Source organism: Panulirus ornatus, chromosome 37, assembly GCF_036320965.1.
Source record: "Panulirus ornatus isolate Po-2019 chromosome 37, ASM3632096v1, whole genome shotgun sequence".
NCBI lineage: Eukaryota > Metazoa > Arthropoda > Malacostraca > Decapoda > Palinuridae > Panulirus > Panulirus ornatus.
Window position 1 is genome coordinate 20,464,699 of NC_092260.1, and position 18,595 is coordinate 20,483,293.

The 18,595-nt window shown below is 42.5% G+C and overlaps 1 protein-coding gene across 6 annotated transcripts in view; it reads left to right on the forward strand.

Moving 5' to 3' along the window:
• LOC139760563 (kin of IRRE-like protein 1) overlaps positions 1 to 18,595 on the forward strand; it is a 422,115-nt gene that overhangs the window by 286,582 nt on the left and 116,938 nt on the right. For all 6 annotated transcript variants that reach the window (XM_071683908.1, XM_071683912.1, XM_071683910.1 and 3 more), the window contains one exon: positions 6,064 to 6,174. In XM_071683908.1, coding sequence (XP_071540009.1) covers positions 6,064 to 6,174 — 111 coding nt within the window. The remainder of the gene's footprint in view (positions 1 to 6,063; positions 6,175 to 18,595) is intronic.

Consider the following 18,595-nt stretch of genomic DNA (forward strand, 5'->3'; position numbering starts at 1 on the left):
CCGTGCCAACGCAAATTCACAGTAGTTTAGATGTTTTTTTTCAAAAGAAGAGAATTGAACGCTATTATGTCTGCATTAAGTTGCTGGGTCATTTGTTCGTGGAGTGTGTTCACAGTGTGTTTCCATCCTCCAACCTCATACAACCAATAAGCCAGAAGTGAAGACGACAGTATCTTTAATATATTTCGTCTGTAAAACTAAATGTCATGAGTAGATCTTGCAGCAACCCTCCTAGGTGAGGTTAGGGAAGGTTTTCATAGGTTTCGTTGACGTAATGATGGTGTTTTGACTAACTCACGCCTCGCGTTTTGCTTGATCACCATAGCCCATCTGTCCAGTCATTTATCGCTCGTACGGGAAAGAGAATTAAGATGCAGATTGCGTTCTTCCAGTCAGAAGGACATCTACTGAGTTTAAAGTGTCCTTCTAGATGTTGTGTCTTGGATGAAGAAGCTCTCCTTCTCACTGAACTTCTTCATATTGGATAAAGACAACCTCACAGTTGTCTGGGCTCGGGCAAGGGTGTGACAAAGAAGTCACAGAAGTACTTCTAGTGCGGATTTACAGTGGAGGGCAATTCCACTGCTTTCAGCTTCATATGCAGTGTGAGGAGGAGGGGGAATATAATCTTTTCGTTTGTAAGCTTAACCCCAGTAATGGTAATACCCCCAGATACAGGGGGAAGCTTAACCCCAGTAATGGTAATACCCCAGATACAGGGGGTAAGCATATAACCCTTACGATGGGCAAGGCCTTATGGCAATGTGTGTGAAGACAGGCCTATCGCTCGCTGCCTTGGTTAGAAAACGAAGAGGAGGAAAAACGAAAACCCTTGATCGAAGAAAAACGTTAAGTGTCCTCATCCTAACATTTCTTGTGTTCTCATGGTCGTATCATGACGAGAAAATGATACTTTATTCCTTCCTCACTTCGCCAGCAAACTGCTTCTAGACTCGTTGTGCCAGATACTGTCTGTACCTTTACCCACTCAAGTTTCGTCCCTACCGAAGTGGGGAATTAGTCGTGATTTGTGGAAGATCCTGGTCCTCATACGTGACAAAATTTCATGAGTGTTACTTTGATATCGTGGGTTAGGAGAGGTTACGAATATCGTAGGTTTTTATTTCCGAATATCGTAGGTTGGCAGTATTTCCGAATATCGTAGGTTGGCAGTATTTCCGAATATCGTAGGTTGGCAGGATTTCCGAATATCCTACGTGAGCAGTTCTGTTTGATGCTGTAGGTTGACGGCATTTCGAAAGCATGACTGGTCTTGCAATATTCCCGAATAACACGAGCTGGCTCACAATTCTGAATATCGACGGAGGACAATAGTCTTTGATTACCGTATCTTTGGCACTATTCTTAGATATCGTAGATTAACAATGTGTTATTATCTTAAAGGCTTGACCGTCCCCTCACTAAATGCAGGAGTTGTCCATCAGGTCAGTCGTAAACATCATCATCACTGGCGGAGTTACACAGCGCCGGGGGTCGGTGGAGCGCCGGACGGGCGTCGTCTTGCCCTCCGCCCACACTCGCCATAGCAACACCACCGTCCATTGGCACACGCTGGGTGAGGCGAGCCTGAAGTGATTGAGTGACCTTGAGCGGAGGCTTCTGAATACAGACCCCCCGTCCGCAGGAGGGAGGTGGTGGAGGCAAGGGCTCCTGGTCGAGAACTTCATTAGTGCCTTCTTGGCTAAAGCCATCACGAACCTGGAATGAAAGAAGACTCTTAATAGGAAAGAACCGAGATGAAAGCGAATGTCAAATGACTAGCAATGAATGTAATACCGCAAGACGGACGTGAGGAGAAGAAGAAGAAAAAAAAAGATGGAGACTATGCAAAATCCTCGCCCAAAACTGACACATCCATTCCACAATATAATATTGCCGACGGGGCGCTCGCTCTTGTGTTTTACCGCTGGTAACGCACAAAGGAGGAAAAAAAAAGAAGAAAGAAACAGGCAGGAAATTTACAGACGTTAATGCGCAGGTCTCCAAGGAAAAGAGAAGGGGGGGGATATTCTAGGTAAGTTCATTCTCTCTCTCTCTCTCTCTCTCTCTCTCTCTCTCTCTCTCTCTCTCTCTCTCTCTCTCTCTCTCTCTCTCTCTCTCTCTCTCTCTCGCTCTCTCTCTCATCCATAGGCACTTGGAAGAAGCCAGAAGCTCAGTGAGACACTGGATGCAAATTCATATATATATATATATATATATATATATATATATATATATATATATATATTTTTTTTTTTTTTTCATACTATTCGCCATTTCCCGCGATAGCGAGGTAGCGTTAAGAACAGAGGACTGGGCCTTTGAGGGAATATCCTCACCTGGCCCTCTTCTCTGTTCCTTCCTTTGGAAAAAAAAAAAAAAAAAAAAAATATATATATATATATATATATATATATATATATATATATATATATATATATATATATATATCATAATGCTTAGGACTCTCTCAGGCTTAATTAGCTCTTCAGGGATCATCAGGTAATAGGTGGGATTGAGCCATGAATCAGTCGATGGTGGTGGCCATTCATTGTGGAAGCACCCAAAGTGTGGGTGTCAGACCTGGACTGAAACACTTCCGCGTGTGGTGGACATGTTACAGCCAGGTGGGTACAGGAGAGAGAGAGAGAGAGAGAGAGAGAGAGAGAGAGAGAGAGAGAGAGAGAGAGAGAGAGAGAGAGAGAGAGGAAAAAAAAGGTGACAGAAGATATATCTCTTCCCTGGCCTTCTGTAACGGATGCCTTGAATTACGCGTTTATGGAATGAAATAGGGACAGGAGAGAAGCTTGTGTGAAAAAAAAAAAAAAATGAGTTATCCCATTAACCCGACTAATGATAAGTAATTACTGTTGTGATAATATAACTTTATTTCTTGACAACTTTCTTGAAAGAATATATATATATATATATATATATATATATATATATATATATATATATATATATATATATATATATATATATATATATATATATATAATCCCAGAACTCCATCCTCCAAGATACAGGCGCTCATGCAGCTACAAGGCTGCGCTACACGCAGTAGAAGGGACAGATTGGACTCCTTTGAAGGGAGTTCTTTGACGGGAAACTACTCTGTTTCGTCAGCTGACGATGGTACTGCTTCGCGGAAAAAAAAAAAAAAGACTTTTCACCCACTTTTTTACCTCAGGCAGGTGGAGTCTGGCAATATATATATATATATATATATATATATATATATATATATATATATATATATATATATGTATAGTAGTCTGTGAAAATGGGAGTGTTCTGTTGTTGTTTTTTTGTGTCTTTATTCGGTACGTTTTTGATTCATGAATATCCGTTGTCGAAAACGTGGTCCGCACACGTCTGTAGACCCACACTGGAATATTCTCTTCCCTTCGTCTACTAGAACGCTCGAAAAATGATCGCATCAACTTGACAAATATCTCTGTCCATGACTGTAATTATCACAGCTTCAGTTAACTTAAAATTAGGAATTCACCTTTGTAGGTTGCCAACGAACAAAGAAAATATATATATTTTTGTAAGTCAAAGATAATCCTGTTCAAAAGTAATTAGGATTTTTTTTTCTATTGGCGAAAAAAAAAAATGAAATTGGAAAAATGTAACTTTACATATCTACTTTCTGTTCACATCTGTGCAATTCCTTCGAGGTTGAGCGACGGGTAGAAAATTGGCATTTGGTATCATCAATAAAAGTTATGAATTGAGGAAAACCCACTCTGAGAGATCCTGATATCCCATCAGGAATCTTGGAGGAAAAATAGAGACTATAACTGACAGAGTTAATAGAGTTATCTGTTGCGACTTGGAGGAGAACCTCCAAACATTATACGTATATGTTTACAAACGTTGTTACGGGGACGAGCAAAAATTGGCAGAGAAATGAACGAACAATGATTTACGAATGAACTATATATATATATATATATATATATATATATATATATATATATATATATATATATATATATATATGTATATATATATATATATTGACTCTTGTTGATTAACGCTGATCACTCCAACACGGAGCTCCGTATATGTCTGTCTGTACGAATGTTTTGCTGGCCTTCGCCTGCTTGTTCGTACACTGCGTGTGAACTCGAACATCTGGCGAAGCTATGTTATCATTAGTTAACGTAAGGGAGTCCAGTGCAGCCCAGCCCCCCCCCCCCCCCCCCCCCCCCCCTCCGGGAAACATCTCACTCCTAACTAGTCATCATTTGCCAATTTGTGATTGCATCGCTGCCTGGAAACAGCAGGAGTATAATGAGATCTGTGGGTCACTATGTGATGACAGTGGTTTGTACGTTGGTGGATATATGTCCATGAATATGATTAATGGGGATTATACACGTTAAGATATTGGTATCACTGGGATATATATATCATTGGTAAGATACCCACGGGAACAGAATGCCAGACAATATACACCAGTTGTACAAATGTTGATGTATATACATCGAGAGGGTGGGAGGAAAAAAAATTAAATCTGTGGGAAGCCATGACTGTTTACGTAGGATGTTAATGGTACGGTAGGTCAATATAGTATTTTTATGAGGACGTGAGAGGAGAAAATGAGCAAACGTAATTGTTTTATGGGCTGGTGCTGTTTGCTGATGGATTTAATAGCCATCAGACTCCGGATGGTCATTAGGCCAGACTCCACATAATGCATTTTGAAATTTCCCAATAGTTACTTTGTTTTTATTTTCGATATTTTGAAATGTGCTGTTTTTTGCTAGTTGAATGTATGCTCTCTTTATATATATATATATATATATATATATATATATATATATATATATATATATATATATATATATATATATATATATATATCTTTCTTTCTTTTTCTTTTAAACTATTTGCCATTTCCCGCGTTGGCGAGGTAGCGTTAAGAACAGAGGACTGGGCCTTTTTTGGAATATCCTCACCTGGCCCCCTCTGTTCCTTCTTTTGGAAAATCAAAAAAAAAAAAGGAGAGGGAGGATTTCCAGCCCCCCGCTCCCTCCCCTTTTAGTCGCCTTCTACGACACGCAGGGAATACGTGGGAAGTATTCTTAATCCCCTATCCCCAGGGATAATATATATATATATATATATATATATATATATATATATATATATATATATATATATATATATGTAAGTCAGTGGCACTAAAAATAGTGTCTCTGTCACTATATCAACTCGTGGTGCGTGTGCATCACTTTACCTTGTCTTTTTTTAACATATTACTGATCAGGTAACAAAAACAATCATTCGTTGATAGAATAACCAACAACCCAATCATTGATTCTATTTCTCGTCGAGACAAGCGCTTGTAGTATTCACGGGGCTGGAAGTTTCATCAGAAACTGCTGAATTGTGGAGGAAGTGGTTTAAAGAAGCCAGTGCAAGGTAGTGTGTGTGTTTGTGTGTGTGTGTGTGTGTGGCTAGTGTTGGGCATCCACCATTTATGTCCGAGTTTATTGAGTCATGGACAGAAGTCTTTTGTGGTGACGTGGTCTCGTCTGTTCCCCTGATGTGTGACAGAACGGTAGATTGTTTCTGCTTTATGCTTACGGATGTAGTGATAAAAATGTGACTAAGGGATCTGTCTGAAGAAAGGTATTTCCCTTCGCTCTTTCCCTCCCTCTGTTCCTTAGTCGATAGATAATGTAGTTACGGTATTGTCCCCCTAATATTGACGGAAACGAAAAAGGAAACTTAGTTTTCACCGAGATGCTTTTCCTCACTCCATTTGGATGGCCTGATGATGTTGTAGATGTTCTCCATCATCGTTCCCGCAGCCTCTTCCCTCCCCAGATGATGTGGGAATCATCAGGTGCTCATAGGAAACTTATTTTCTCATTAACTCTCTTTCCTCTTTTGATATGGAAAGCCTAATTGATTACAGGAGAGTAGACCTCAGTAAGTTCTTGGGGCTATATATCTGTCCTCACTTCGTCTTATGATTTAGGAGTGAGTATGTGTTTGGTTGTGTGAATTAACGTGTTCTCCTCTCTTTCCGCTCCTCCGCAGTGCCGCCTGACAGCGTGCGCATCGTGGACATCAACGGGAACGAGAAGAGCTCCACCATCGGGCCTTACGTCCTAGGAATGACGCTAACGCTTAAGTGTATTGCTACTGGCGGTGAGTACCCCAAACAACACCAAGCCCCTCTCTAACCTCTCCTCTCCACTAGCTGTTTGTTAGACCTGGGTAAACCTGCAACACTTTAAACAGTATTATAACCACTGTCTGCCAGGCCTGAGTATACCCGCTTTTATCGACGGCAGAGGTCTATGTACATAAGGTAAAAAAAGTATCTTACCACTTTTTGAGTGGAACAATGTGACACCACGGACGAGGGATTTTGACAAATGTCCATTGGTCTGTCCTCATAATAGTAACCTTGCCCTCATGATATTGTAATTTATCGATTGCGAGTGACAGTTTCCCGTCATTTACCATAATGGATGTTATATTGATATCATATTTCGATGGAAATAACTTTAAAGTGGGGCAACTATTATTATTGGGAAATTTGGCTCGCATTTATGCTCACCATTACTACCGAGACAGCGCGAGTCGTAATGATCATTTCGAAACTCATCGGACCCACCCGGGAATATGATTTTGTACTGTGTTTATAAACAGTCGTGTTTAAAAGAAATATCTGGTTTTATAGGAGAGGTTAAAGAGCTTGGGGAAATTTCCATGATGTTGAGATAAATCATAAGTTCCATATATCTGTCAAGGGTCTAGTGAGAGCACTCATAGATAAGGTCTCCAGTACAATCAGATCTGCTTCAAAGTTTTTTTTGTATATATCACGTTAAAAAGGGTTGTACCTTATCTCTGTCCTCTTTTTTTTTTTTTTTTAGTAATAGTGTCCTTTCTCCTTTTCCATGACTTTATCTAATTTCAGCACCTCTTATACAATCAGAAGAGACATTTGATGTTTATATATATATATATATATATATATATATATATATATATATATATATATATATATATATATATATATATATATATATATATATATACCCGATATACGCCTATTCCATACTAGTATTACTACTATTTCCACAATATTTTACCTTTTAACAAGTCACTGAGCAATACGTCCAACAAAATTTACCATATTCAGCCCATAACCAAACAAAAAATTCTATATACACTCTCTCCCACTTGTTCTTCCTCCGGACAAAAAAAGTACGTTACGTAACAGTTCAATTTTTTTTTTTTTTCTTTGTTTTTTCACCATCTCCCACAGCCCATCCCCACAGGATGAACGACATCACGCCACATTTCAGACTCATTTATTTATGACTGTCTACCACAACTTTATAAAAGTATATTAAACCACTTTGTAAAGTACATTTGACCACTTTGTAAAGTACACTTTACCACTTTGTAAAGTTCATTTTACCACTTAGCACTTTGTAAAGTATATTTTGCCACTTTGTAAAGTATATTTTAACACCACTTTGTAAAGTACATGTGACCACTTACCACTTTTGTAAAGTACACTTTACCACTTTGTAAAATTTATTTTACCACTTAGCACTCTGTAAAGTATATTTTACCACTTCGTAAAGTACATTTTACCACAAGTAATGTATTTTTCCCCATGCCGAACCCTGATTCCACTGAATGAAGTACTTTATGATGCATACAACAGCTCAAAGCTTTCATCGCCATTTGCCATACGAAGTTATTTAGCGAATTAGTCGATAACACAACAAAGACATCTAACACCAGTCAGTACTTTAAATCAGTTATCAGCTTACGATAATCATAAAGTGGTAAAGTTCGAGCTGCAGAATAGCAAAATAATTTGTAAAATAAGCCCCCAGTAATTATTCCTCTCTCTCTCTCTCTCTCTCTCTCTCTCTCTCTCTCTCTCTCTCTCTCTCTCTCTCTCTCTCTCTCTGTCACTCTCTCTCTCTCTCTCCCCCCAAAAAAAACATAATCCATTCATGAACGGAACAAACTGTCTCTAATTACCCAATTAATTCACTTTCATATAATTGCCTCGATCATATCCTTTCATCGCGACTCACCGTACAGGGCAATTAAACAGCAATCAGTCGTCGTTTGTATTATGAAACGCTCTCTTCAATCACCAGTCTCCTTGTACGGACTCTCTATCATCCTTCCTCCTTCCTCCTCCTCCTCCTCCTCCTCCTCCTCCTCCTCCTCCTTGAACCGTATCCAGAATCCTGTCCTTCGTAGCGTCGGGCTCCAGAGAGCGGCAATTTGTTTGAAATGGATATATCACTTTTGCTGAATACCTTAGAAAAGGGCGCGCGATAAATCATGAAAAATAAAAAAAATATTCGCTCTGCCGGAGCGCTTCGGAAGGCTTTACCTTAACCAAAATGTTTTATTGCACCTTTGTATTACCTCTCTCTCTCTCTCTCTCTCTCTCTCTCTCTCTCTCTCTCTCTCTCTCTCTCTCTCTCTCTCTCTCTCTCTCTCTCTCTCGCTTGTATGCTTGTGCTTAAGTTCTGCTAATTCATGAAATTCGAATCACTTTTGATGATCTCATTCGAGTCGAACTGGATAGTTCTCTTTAGCTTCTTCCTTTTGTTTATGAAGAGGGACGATGTCGTGCCCTTCCAGCCATTAGACAAAGCTGTATTTCATTCATAAACTTCGAAAATCTTTTTCATGACATTCGGTTTAGGACTCCTGGACGTGCAACGGAAAACCGGTAAAGTGATTAATCATTTCAAGGATCACTTACGACAGTCTGCCATCTCCGGGTGACTGCACAAGCCTTTGCGAGTGTTCGCTGTGGTGTCTACTGATGGGAAAAGTTCGTGTGTGGGCGGGGGCCAAAGTTCGAAATCACAGACTGGAACAAGACGTTGATGGCGCGCCCATAATATCTTTCTCTCTCTCTCTCTCTCTCTCTCTCTCTCTCTCTCTCTCTCTCTCTCTCTCTCTCTCTCTCTCTCTCTCTCTCTCTCTCTCTCTGCCGGTGAGGGTGAACTCGAGAAGCGTTTTCTCCCGTCAGCGCACAGGGGTTGATTGACGTTCCCCCTGCATCCTTTACATCTAATGAGGAATTCCTTCTGATATGGTCTGGACTGGATGCCCTCTCCTTATGAGGCTATTACACCACATGTTGTCGGAAACGTCATGGAAAAAGGGGGGAAACTTTTGAAAAAGGGGCAAATTACTCGTATGGTGGTGGAGAAATTCGCTCATTCATCGTTATGGGTAATTTATAACTCCTGAATCTGTATACTTATTCTATTTTTTTTTTATCATCAAGCTAGAATAATTGTGCAGAGATACACCAGTTATCACAGTCATACATATGCATTCAGAGACTGCGCAATCTGCTATGCTATCATACGCAAATCCATATGAAAGACTATTTACCCCACGTAAAATCATATGCATACACACTCGCGCACACACACACTCACACAAACACACACACAGCCAGCAGGGGGATAACGCTAGCCAGCTTTTGAAGCCTCCATATCCCTTTGCGGTACTGTGGATTCTGGCTATATAACTCGGCAATATAAATAAACCAAGATAGGTGGATCTAAAGGGATCCTCCACGCCGGCCACAAGGAGATAGCTGGATTAGGAGAGCTGAATCAGGATTGCCCAAAAAAGACGATTGGATGGATACCGTTGTCTCCGTGGACTCCAACCTGGTCTGATTGACTCCTACCAGAATTGGGCTCTGATAAGACGGACGAAAACATAGCCAGGTAGACGAAGATAGAGCCATTTAGACGAAGATATAGCCATTTGGACGAAGATATAGCTAGGTGGACGAAGATGTAGCCATTTGGACGAAGATATAGCCAGGTGGACGAAGATGTAGCCATTTGGACGAAGATATAGCCAGGTGGACGAAGATGTAGCCATTTGGACGAAGATATAGCCAGGTGGACGAAGATGTAGCCATTTGGACGAAGATATAGCCAGGTGGACGAAGATATAGCCATTTGGACGAAGATGTAGCTAGGTGGACGAAGATATAGCCAGGTGGACGAAGATATAGCCAGTTAGAGGAAGATATAGCTAGGTGGACGAAGATATAGCCAGTTAGGAAGATATAGCCATGAAGACGAAGATATAGCCAGGTGGAGGAAGATATAGCCAGGTAGACGAAGATATAGCCAGGTGGAGGAAGATATAGTCAGGTGGGGAAAAGATATAGCCAGATGGGGGAAGTGACTTTAAAAAGACACCTAGAGCAAGTTAACCGAGTGTTGACTGAAACAGGACAGCCGAACCACGGTAGAATGTTCGAAGTTGCCGGAGTATTAATAAATGTAGGACGAACGACACTGGAGAGAGAGAGAGAGAGAGAGAGAGAGAGAGAGAGAGAGAGAGAGAGAGAGAGAGAGAGAGAGAGAGAGAGAGAGAGAGAGAGAGGCTGCTAGGCAAGGCTCGCTGAAAAGTATTAGTTTATTGATGTTCCCGAGGACGGAATAGAGTAAGGCCAAGGGTTAGTTTAGGATGAAAAAAAAAAAAGAGAAATATAGAACAGTTTCGTTCTGATATAAAACCCAATATTTGAAGGAAAACTTTGTGATAGAAGGATCGACCCCCCCCCCTCCAAGGTTTCCAAGAGGACGGAATTTCTTCCGTCTATTCCGTCTATTCCGTCTATTCCGTCTATTGTCTTATCCAGTTCGTTTGGATACCATCGTCACGAATTTGGTGAGCTTAGTGGTGGTGGGGTGTTAGGTAGTGTGTGTAGGTGTGTGTCGAGTCCAGTAAGCTATGCCGACGAGGGCGATGATCTCTGCTTTGAATGATGATGGTTGGTTGGTTGGTTAGTTGTGGGATCACGTGATACTTTCAAGTCCTTTCTTTGGGTTTGGTTAAAGGTAAACTTACCGTATTTATAATCATGGTTGATTACTTGCTGGTGCCACTCGACGGTGTAGCTGTAGCTCTCTCTCTCTCTCTCTCTCTCTCTCTCTCTCTCTCTCTCTCTCTCTCTCTCTCTCTCTCTCTCTCTCTCTCTCTCTCTCTCTCTCTCTCTCTGTTGAAACCACCTCATCTTCCACTTACTCTTCTCTCCACTCACTATGGGTGCGCCACAACGTACCAACACAGACAAGCGGTTTCTCGAAGCAAATTCTTTCGGTGTGATGACTTTTACCATCGACACTTGAATGTCTGCAACTTTGTGTGTGTATATATATATATATATATATATATATATATATATATATATATATATATATATATATATATATATATATATATATATATATCATATGGAGTCTCTCTTCGTTGTGCATATCATCACTAAATCCTCACAATTTTATCTAGACCGTGAAATTTCACGTATGCTCTTTTCATTGATGTTCACTTTTACAGGAATATGTTTTCAGTAACTTTTGTGTGTGTGTGTGTTTTTTTTTTTCCCCCTGGCATTTTTATGTCACATGTGTCAGTGCCTCTTCAGTTTCATAGTTTCATGTGCTTCAAATAGTTTCACGCAAGGCTTCCCTCCCTCTACCCTGGCTAATTCCATCAAACAGCTTTTTCGCCTGAGTGTTCACCATAGAAGCTTGAAATACGCGCCATTTTAATGGTGCGCATCAGCCGCGCCCCCGCGCGTCCGGGCGCGGTAAACAGGGCTTGCTGACGATGGCGGTTGTAGAAAGCCGGGTTTGCTGACTAGATCTGGGTTCGGTAAACAGGGTTGTGGGGGGACAGGGGTCTGGGTACGGTTAATGAGGGTTTGCTAAAGACATTTAGGGTCCTGTAGGCAAGCTTTGGTGGCAGTATCTGGGTACGATAAGCTGGGTTTCGTGGCAGTATCATGGTACGTTAAATAGGGTTTGCTGTCGATACTTGGGTATGTTAAGTAGGGTTTGCTGACGATCTTGGGTTCGATGAGCAAGGTGTAGGGACGATATATAACTGAGTCTCTGGTAAGCAAGTTCTGCTGACGATACCAGTGTACGATAAGCAGGCTTTGCTGACGATGTCTGGGTACGATAAGCAGGCTTTGCTGACGATGTCTGGGTACGATAAGCAGGCTTTGCTGACGATACCTCACCTCATCTTGTGGGTGTCGTGGCCAGGCAGTGCCGGATGATTTTAATGATTTGTTGATTTATTTCCATCTCAGAGGAGTGCTGCGTGTCATTGAATTATTACAGCTGTAGTTCTGCAGGCGCAGGGAGTAACTCAATTGTGTACAAGTTAGCAAACTCACACGTATGAATACACACATACATACACACACGCACATACATACACACATGTCCCATCTTGTGGGGTATCTGAGACATCAGGGCTGCGCTCCAATCAGTAGCAGGTAACTGATGGACTCCTTTAGAGAGAGAGAGAGAAGTTCCTCGACGAGTCAGCACTCCTGTTTGTCCAGTGACGATGATCCCATTTGCCGGAGGTGACTTTTCACTCTCTTTTTGAACGACATACGGACACACACACACACACACACACACACACACACACACACACACACACACAGGTGTTGCCGGACTCCGCCTGCTTGTGAGGGGGGGGGGGTGAAAGGATACCTGCCACGAAGTCGTACCGTGGGAGTTAAAACTTCACCGAAGAACCTGTCACTCCGAAGGAGTATCTCTTCTCCTGCTACTGCTTGCAGCGCAGCCTTGGCGAGCTGCAGAAGCCCCTGGGGAAAGGATCCTTTTTTTTTGGGGGGGGGGAGGGTTAATATTAAGATTGCAAATATCTTCGTACATATATCCCGATGCCATGTGAATCTAGGCAAAATCATACCAGTAATGACGGACGCAAAAATAGACTGCCTCTCTCTCTCTCTCTCTCTCTCTCTCTCTCTCTCTCTCTCTCTCTCTCTCTCTCTCTCTCTCTCTCTCTCTCTCTCTCTCTCTCTCTCTCTCTCTCCGATCTAATTAAGTCTTTCAGTGTGGGCGTCCTCCTCTTGGGGGATGATTGCGCCAAGGCCCGATATATCGTGGCTAGTTAAAATGGATGTAGGAGTGTTCCTCTTGACACTGGCTGATCACGTCTGCCCGAGTTTGGTCGGGGAGGGATAATGAGAAAAGTTAATTAGTTTTCTTACCCACACCCTGAAAAATCTCTCTCTCTCTCACACACACACACACAAACTTGTGTTTCCGAGGAGGTCTACTAACATCGCCCGGTGTATCAATCCATCAGTTTCACTCGCATGAGAGACAAGGATTTTCTCTTACACATTCCACCGTATCGAAAAAGGTTCCCTTTGCCAGTCGCCCAACCACCACAGCCTCATCCTCTTCCCTCCTCACCTGCCACCAGAGACGCTGAACCGCCCAGCCGGGGTACTTTGTGGTTGGAGAATGCACGAAAGGTTCCTAGTTACGTACCACTCCCTCCCACAGGGGGGTAGATAGATAGAGAGAGAGAGAGAGAGAGAGAGAGAGTGCTCGGGTAGTGGTCTTAGAATGAGGTGCTGTTCCTCCAGTGCCACATCGGTCGTGGCATATCTCGGTCGCACCCCCAGCAGGAAGGAGCCCTTAGATCAAGGATGCTTTAAATCAGCAGACGAGATGGTCAGTCGAGTCAATCCTGCCTCGTATTCTTCCTCTGACGCTCTGTGCCCATCCTCACCCCTTTTCTGTGAGGTGGCAGGCACGGAAGGTTCCTCATGAGTCGTGTAAACCTCTCACTCATATATTATTGATCTGGATGACTCGTCTTCGTTCATAGACTTGATCATGACGGAGTTGGTTGTTGGCAGATGTAGTACCTTCGTGCTCAGCAGTAATGATCGGGGGGTTTTAGTCCATGAATTCTGGGATTGAGAGGAAAAAAAGGTTTCGTGGGCCATTAGGCAGGACTCGATCCTTGCCTTGTAATGAGAATTATGGCAGAGATCCTGCACCACGGGAAGCACTCCTGAGGATGAACATGAAGGGAGGAGTAAAGATGGGCTCAAAACAACCTCGACTAATATTCTATATATTTTTTTTTTTTTCAACTCTTAAATGAATTTCTCCCTGCTATTCATATGCAAATGATTGCAGTCCACTGAGGCATTCATATATCCCACTTTTACATATACGCGCAAAAAAACACTGGCCCAAAAAAAAGAGATCTCAAAATTCATGCTACGCAGCTCAGATTCTTAGCTCAAATTGGGGTGTGGTAATACGGTAGAAGTGTAAGTTTTATATCTAGATACTTTGACCTTAAGCATTACGTTTATAAAGGAAATATCTGCAGTAGTGGATCCAGTGAAGCCCCGAGAACGCGTGTGTGTGCGTGTGTGTGTGTGTGTGTGTGTGTGTGTGTGTGATATCGCTGGTGTACTCTTTCTTATCGTGACTGTCAAAGAAAAAAAAATTACATGTTTCTTATCAACATCTGTGAAATCATTTCATGCTATCTTATTATTCAAAAAAAGAAACTAGTACATATACTCCACTATACTCCACTTTGAATGAGCTCTCTCTCTCTCTCTCTCTCTCTCTCTCTCTCTCTCTCTCTCTCTCTCTCTCTCTCTCTCTCTCTCTCTCTCTCTCTCTCTCTCTCTCTTCCTTTTTGTCTCTCTTTCATGGTCGGTACTGTTGCCTTTTCAGATCTCGCGGGCAATTTCTGACTTTCATTAAATGGACATTTCCTCCTGGGCTGCTCCCAGCCTCTGAAGTCCAGCGAGCCATCTTTGGTAGCCTTGTGTCGCAAATTGGTCCTCGAGTTTAATTTTCTACCTCGGGAGGACCGACCAGCTCGCCTTTCGGTAGACGACAACAGTCAGTGTTCCCACTAAGTGGAAAGGACAGAGGCCTATCAGGGCCATCCAATGTCGGTGGTGGTGTTACTTGAATCTATCAACATCAACAACGGGCGATCAGTAGCTTGATAAATCAGATCACAAGGAAAGGAATTAGATACGTTTATGATCTTCAGGACTTCCCCCAAAAAAAAAGAATGTGAAAAAAAAAGAATAGATGCCACAAATTGGTTCCATTGTAGCTCGGGAACGAGTAATGAGATGTATATATTTGCTAAGGTTTCGTTAATCTAACGCAATGACGAAAATACTGACCACATTATAAAGGTAGAGAGAGAGAAAGAGAGACTTGTTTGTTTTGGATTACCTCGGCATGCTGAGGGAACGGGAAACTCGCATGTTGAAGATGGCAAGGAGAATTGAATGATGAGAATTTGTTGAAGGATGTTTTCTCTGTAATTTGGTTCCATTTTCAGACGTGGTAAGATGTTTTTCTTTTTTCTACGGGGTCGCAAAGAAGCTTCTTGGAATCCTGTCTGAGGAGCGGGTCGACTTCTGTTCACATCCCCAGTTTATAGTGTATTTCTCTCTCTCTCTCTCTCTCTCTCTCTCTCTCTCTCTCTCTCTCTCTCTCTCTCTCTCTCTCTCTCTCTCTCTCTCTCTCTCTCTCTCTCTCTCTCTCTCTCTCATGAGTCTGTTCGCACCAGGTGTTGCCCCATCACAGGCGAATGAATGAGAGGCCGAGCGCATATATGTCATGGGTGTTCGGCGGTGGCGTTCGTTCAGCAAGCTGGCTGTCTATCTATCCCTCTTCACTTGCAAGGTTCTCTTATACACTTCCTCCTGTACCCAGCCGCTTCTGGTGTTCCGCTCAGCTCGTCATTCACCTGTTTCCGGCAGTCTAGACACGCGAGGGAGCGTAGCCAAGAGAAGAAAGACGAGTGGGGAGGGGGAAAGAGAAAGAAAGACACGGTGCGGAGGAGGTGAAATGGAGAGAGAGAGAGAGAGAGAGAGAGAGAGAGAGAGAGAGAGAGAGAGAGAGAGAGAGAGTGGGGGGGTTGGGAGGATGAGGGAGGGAAATGAGGAGGAAGCCCCATGATCAGCATCATTAGGGAGTCTCTTTTGATGCCTGGTGTCCATCTCACTGAATGGTAGTTTATCTGCTTGTGGCAGCAGCATCTATTTCCAGCACAGAGAGAGAGAGAGAGAGAGAGAGAGAGAGAGAGAGAGAGAGAGAGAGAGAGAGAGAGAGAGAGAGAGAGAGAGATTTCCAGCAGAGAGCTATATATATATATATATATGTGTGTGTGTGTGAAAAGCAATGGAGCTGCTGCAGCTGGAAGGTATCTGTATGAATTATATTAGCTTCTCTTTATCGTATATACTATATTACGACGACGACCACGACCACCACCACTGCCTTGCACATGATTTGTTCATGACGGCATTGAGATACACATCATGACGATGGCAAGGTAGATGTCCTTGGTTTATGGACGATTTCGTATACCATTTTTTTGGGGGGGCGTTGGAGATTTCTTCCTGTTAACTCGCTCTGGCGAATTAGATTTCACAAGAGGAGGGGAAGTAAGAAACGATCGGATAAGAAGATGAGTCCACACTAGTTGGTCAATCAAGTTCAGAACAACTGCAGAAAAAGAGATAGAAAAAAAATGAAATCACTGGTGATGCCTTTTAACTAGATTACATAAAATCAAGTCAATGTAAAGATATCCGATTTGAATGGTAAATGGAAAGAATAGATCAATGTGATTGTAATCATAACTAAATATACCAGATAAGAAGCAACCGACAGGGAAATTGTAGCCATATAAACATATTTGTCTGAGTTACTGAATATATATATATATTTTTTTTTTTTTTAAACTATTCGCTATTTCCCGCGTTAGCGAGGTAGCGTTAAGAACAGAGGACTGGGCCTTTGTGGAATATCCTCACCTGGCCCCCCTCTGTTCCTTCTTTTGGAAAAAAAAAAAAAAAAAAATATATATCTTTTTCCAGATTTCTTCACACACACACACACACACACACACACACACACACACACACACACACACACACACACATAGACACACACAAACACATTCACTCTCTCTTATGTCACGTTCTTCCCCCCATCCAGAACCCCGGCCAAATTCCCAAACTGTCAATACCAGCCAGAGGTGCACCTGGCCTGACGCCTCCGGCTCTCATTTCCACCTGTCTCCCTCACCCTCACGCCGATAGAGACCAACCCTTTTATCTGTGTAATGCTATGAATATTGGTGTGTGTGTGTGTGTGTGTGTGTGTGTGTGTGTGTGTGTGTACGTGTGTGTGTACGTGTGTGTGTGTGTACGTGTGTGTGTGTGTGTGTGTGTGTGTGTGTGTGTGTGTACGTGTGTGTGTGTGTGTGTGTGTACGTGTGTGATTACGATTTGTGTGTTACGAAGAGAAGGGTTTACACTCGCTTTGTGTGCTATGCCTTTCCTCCTGTGTGTGTGTGTGTGTGTGTGTGTGTGTGTGTGTGTGTGTGTGTGTGTGTGTGTGTGTGTACGTGTACGTGTACGTGTGTGTGTGCGTGTGTACGTGTACGTGTGTGTGTGTGATTACGATTTGTGTGTTACGAAGAGAAGGGTTTACACTGGCGTTGCCCAGTCTCAACAACACGTTGTGTGCTATGCCTTTCCTCCTGTGTGTGTGTGTGTGTGTGTGTGTGTGTGTGTCTGTGTCACTCCTTAGAGACGCCATGTTGGGGAGAGGTCGTTGCTCCCCTTCCGCTCCAGGTCCTCACAAGGGAATATGATTCCGAAGATTACTGTAGCGTGAACGACACTTTGGAATCATTAATGTTCGTGAGGGCGAATCACCCTCGAATCACCTCTCGAGCATGAAGATATTCTGCTCAGATCTTTGAGTGGGAAGATCTCTCTCTCTCTCTCTCTCTCTCTCTCTCTCTCTCTCTCTCTCTCTCTCTCTCTCTCTCTCTCTCTCTCTCTCTCTCTCCTGGGAAGATCTCTCTCTCTCTCTCTCTCTCGCTTGCACTACTGAGGATATTGAAAACTAGCCGTGAAGTAGGTTTTAAATTCTCTACTCCAAAATCTACCTTTTACCGTAGACAGAAGTTTATTTAGACTTACAAATCATGAGTAGCGAATAGGGAATGATTTTGACATGGTAAGGAAAATGGCACGCTTTGATGAGCGAGTATTGATTTCACACGAGAGAAACGGTAAATCCGTCAAAAACGCGAAATACATCATTTTTAGCTTACAATCATGACTTTGGCCTCTCGGGTGAAGAGGCAATTACCAAACTGACTTTGACCGAAGTAAAGAACCGTACAGGAAGACCACAACAAACCTCGTTATTGTAGTTCCCGTACAAAATCTTCATCAACATTTAAGTTGCCCCCCCATGCAAGTGTCCCCTTTCATACCCAGTACAGGAATGGAATTCGGAACTCGCCACAGAAAACTGTAAATTAGAGAATGGTAATCAGAACCCACACGAGCTGGGGGAAGGTGAGGGGGATCCGATCGCGAATGAGCCAAAAAAAAAAAAAGAGGGACGATACATTTTGTCTATAAGGACGAGTGTAGTAGGATCAGAATACCTCGACATGTGAGGATTCATTCATAGTATCGTGGGGTTTCGACTTCCTCTACATCTCTACGTGTTTTATAGACGTAGAAAACATTCGTGGATTGACGTGGAGATACGTCGAATATAAGATCAATGAAGCGAGATTGTATTCAGTATCAATCTATATCATTTTCGATTCCTGTTCATTAGTACTTAGACTGCCAGCCCATTTGAAATATACCGACTCCCCTACGAAAGAC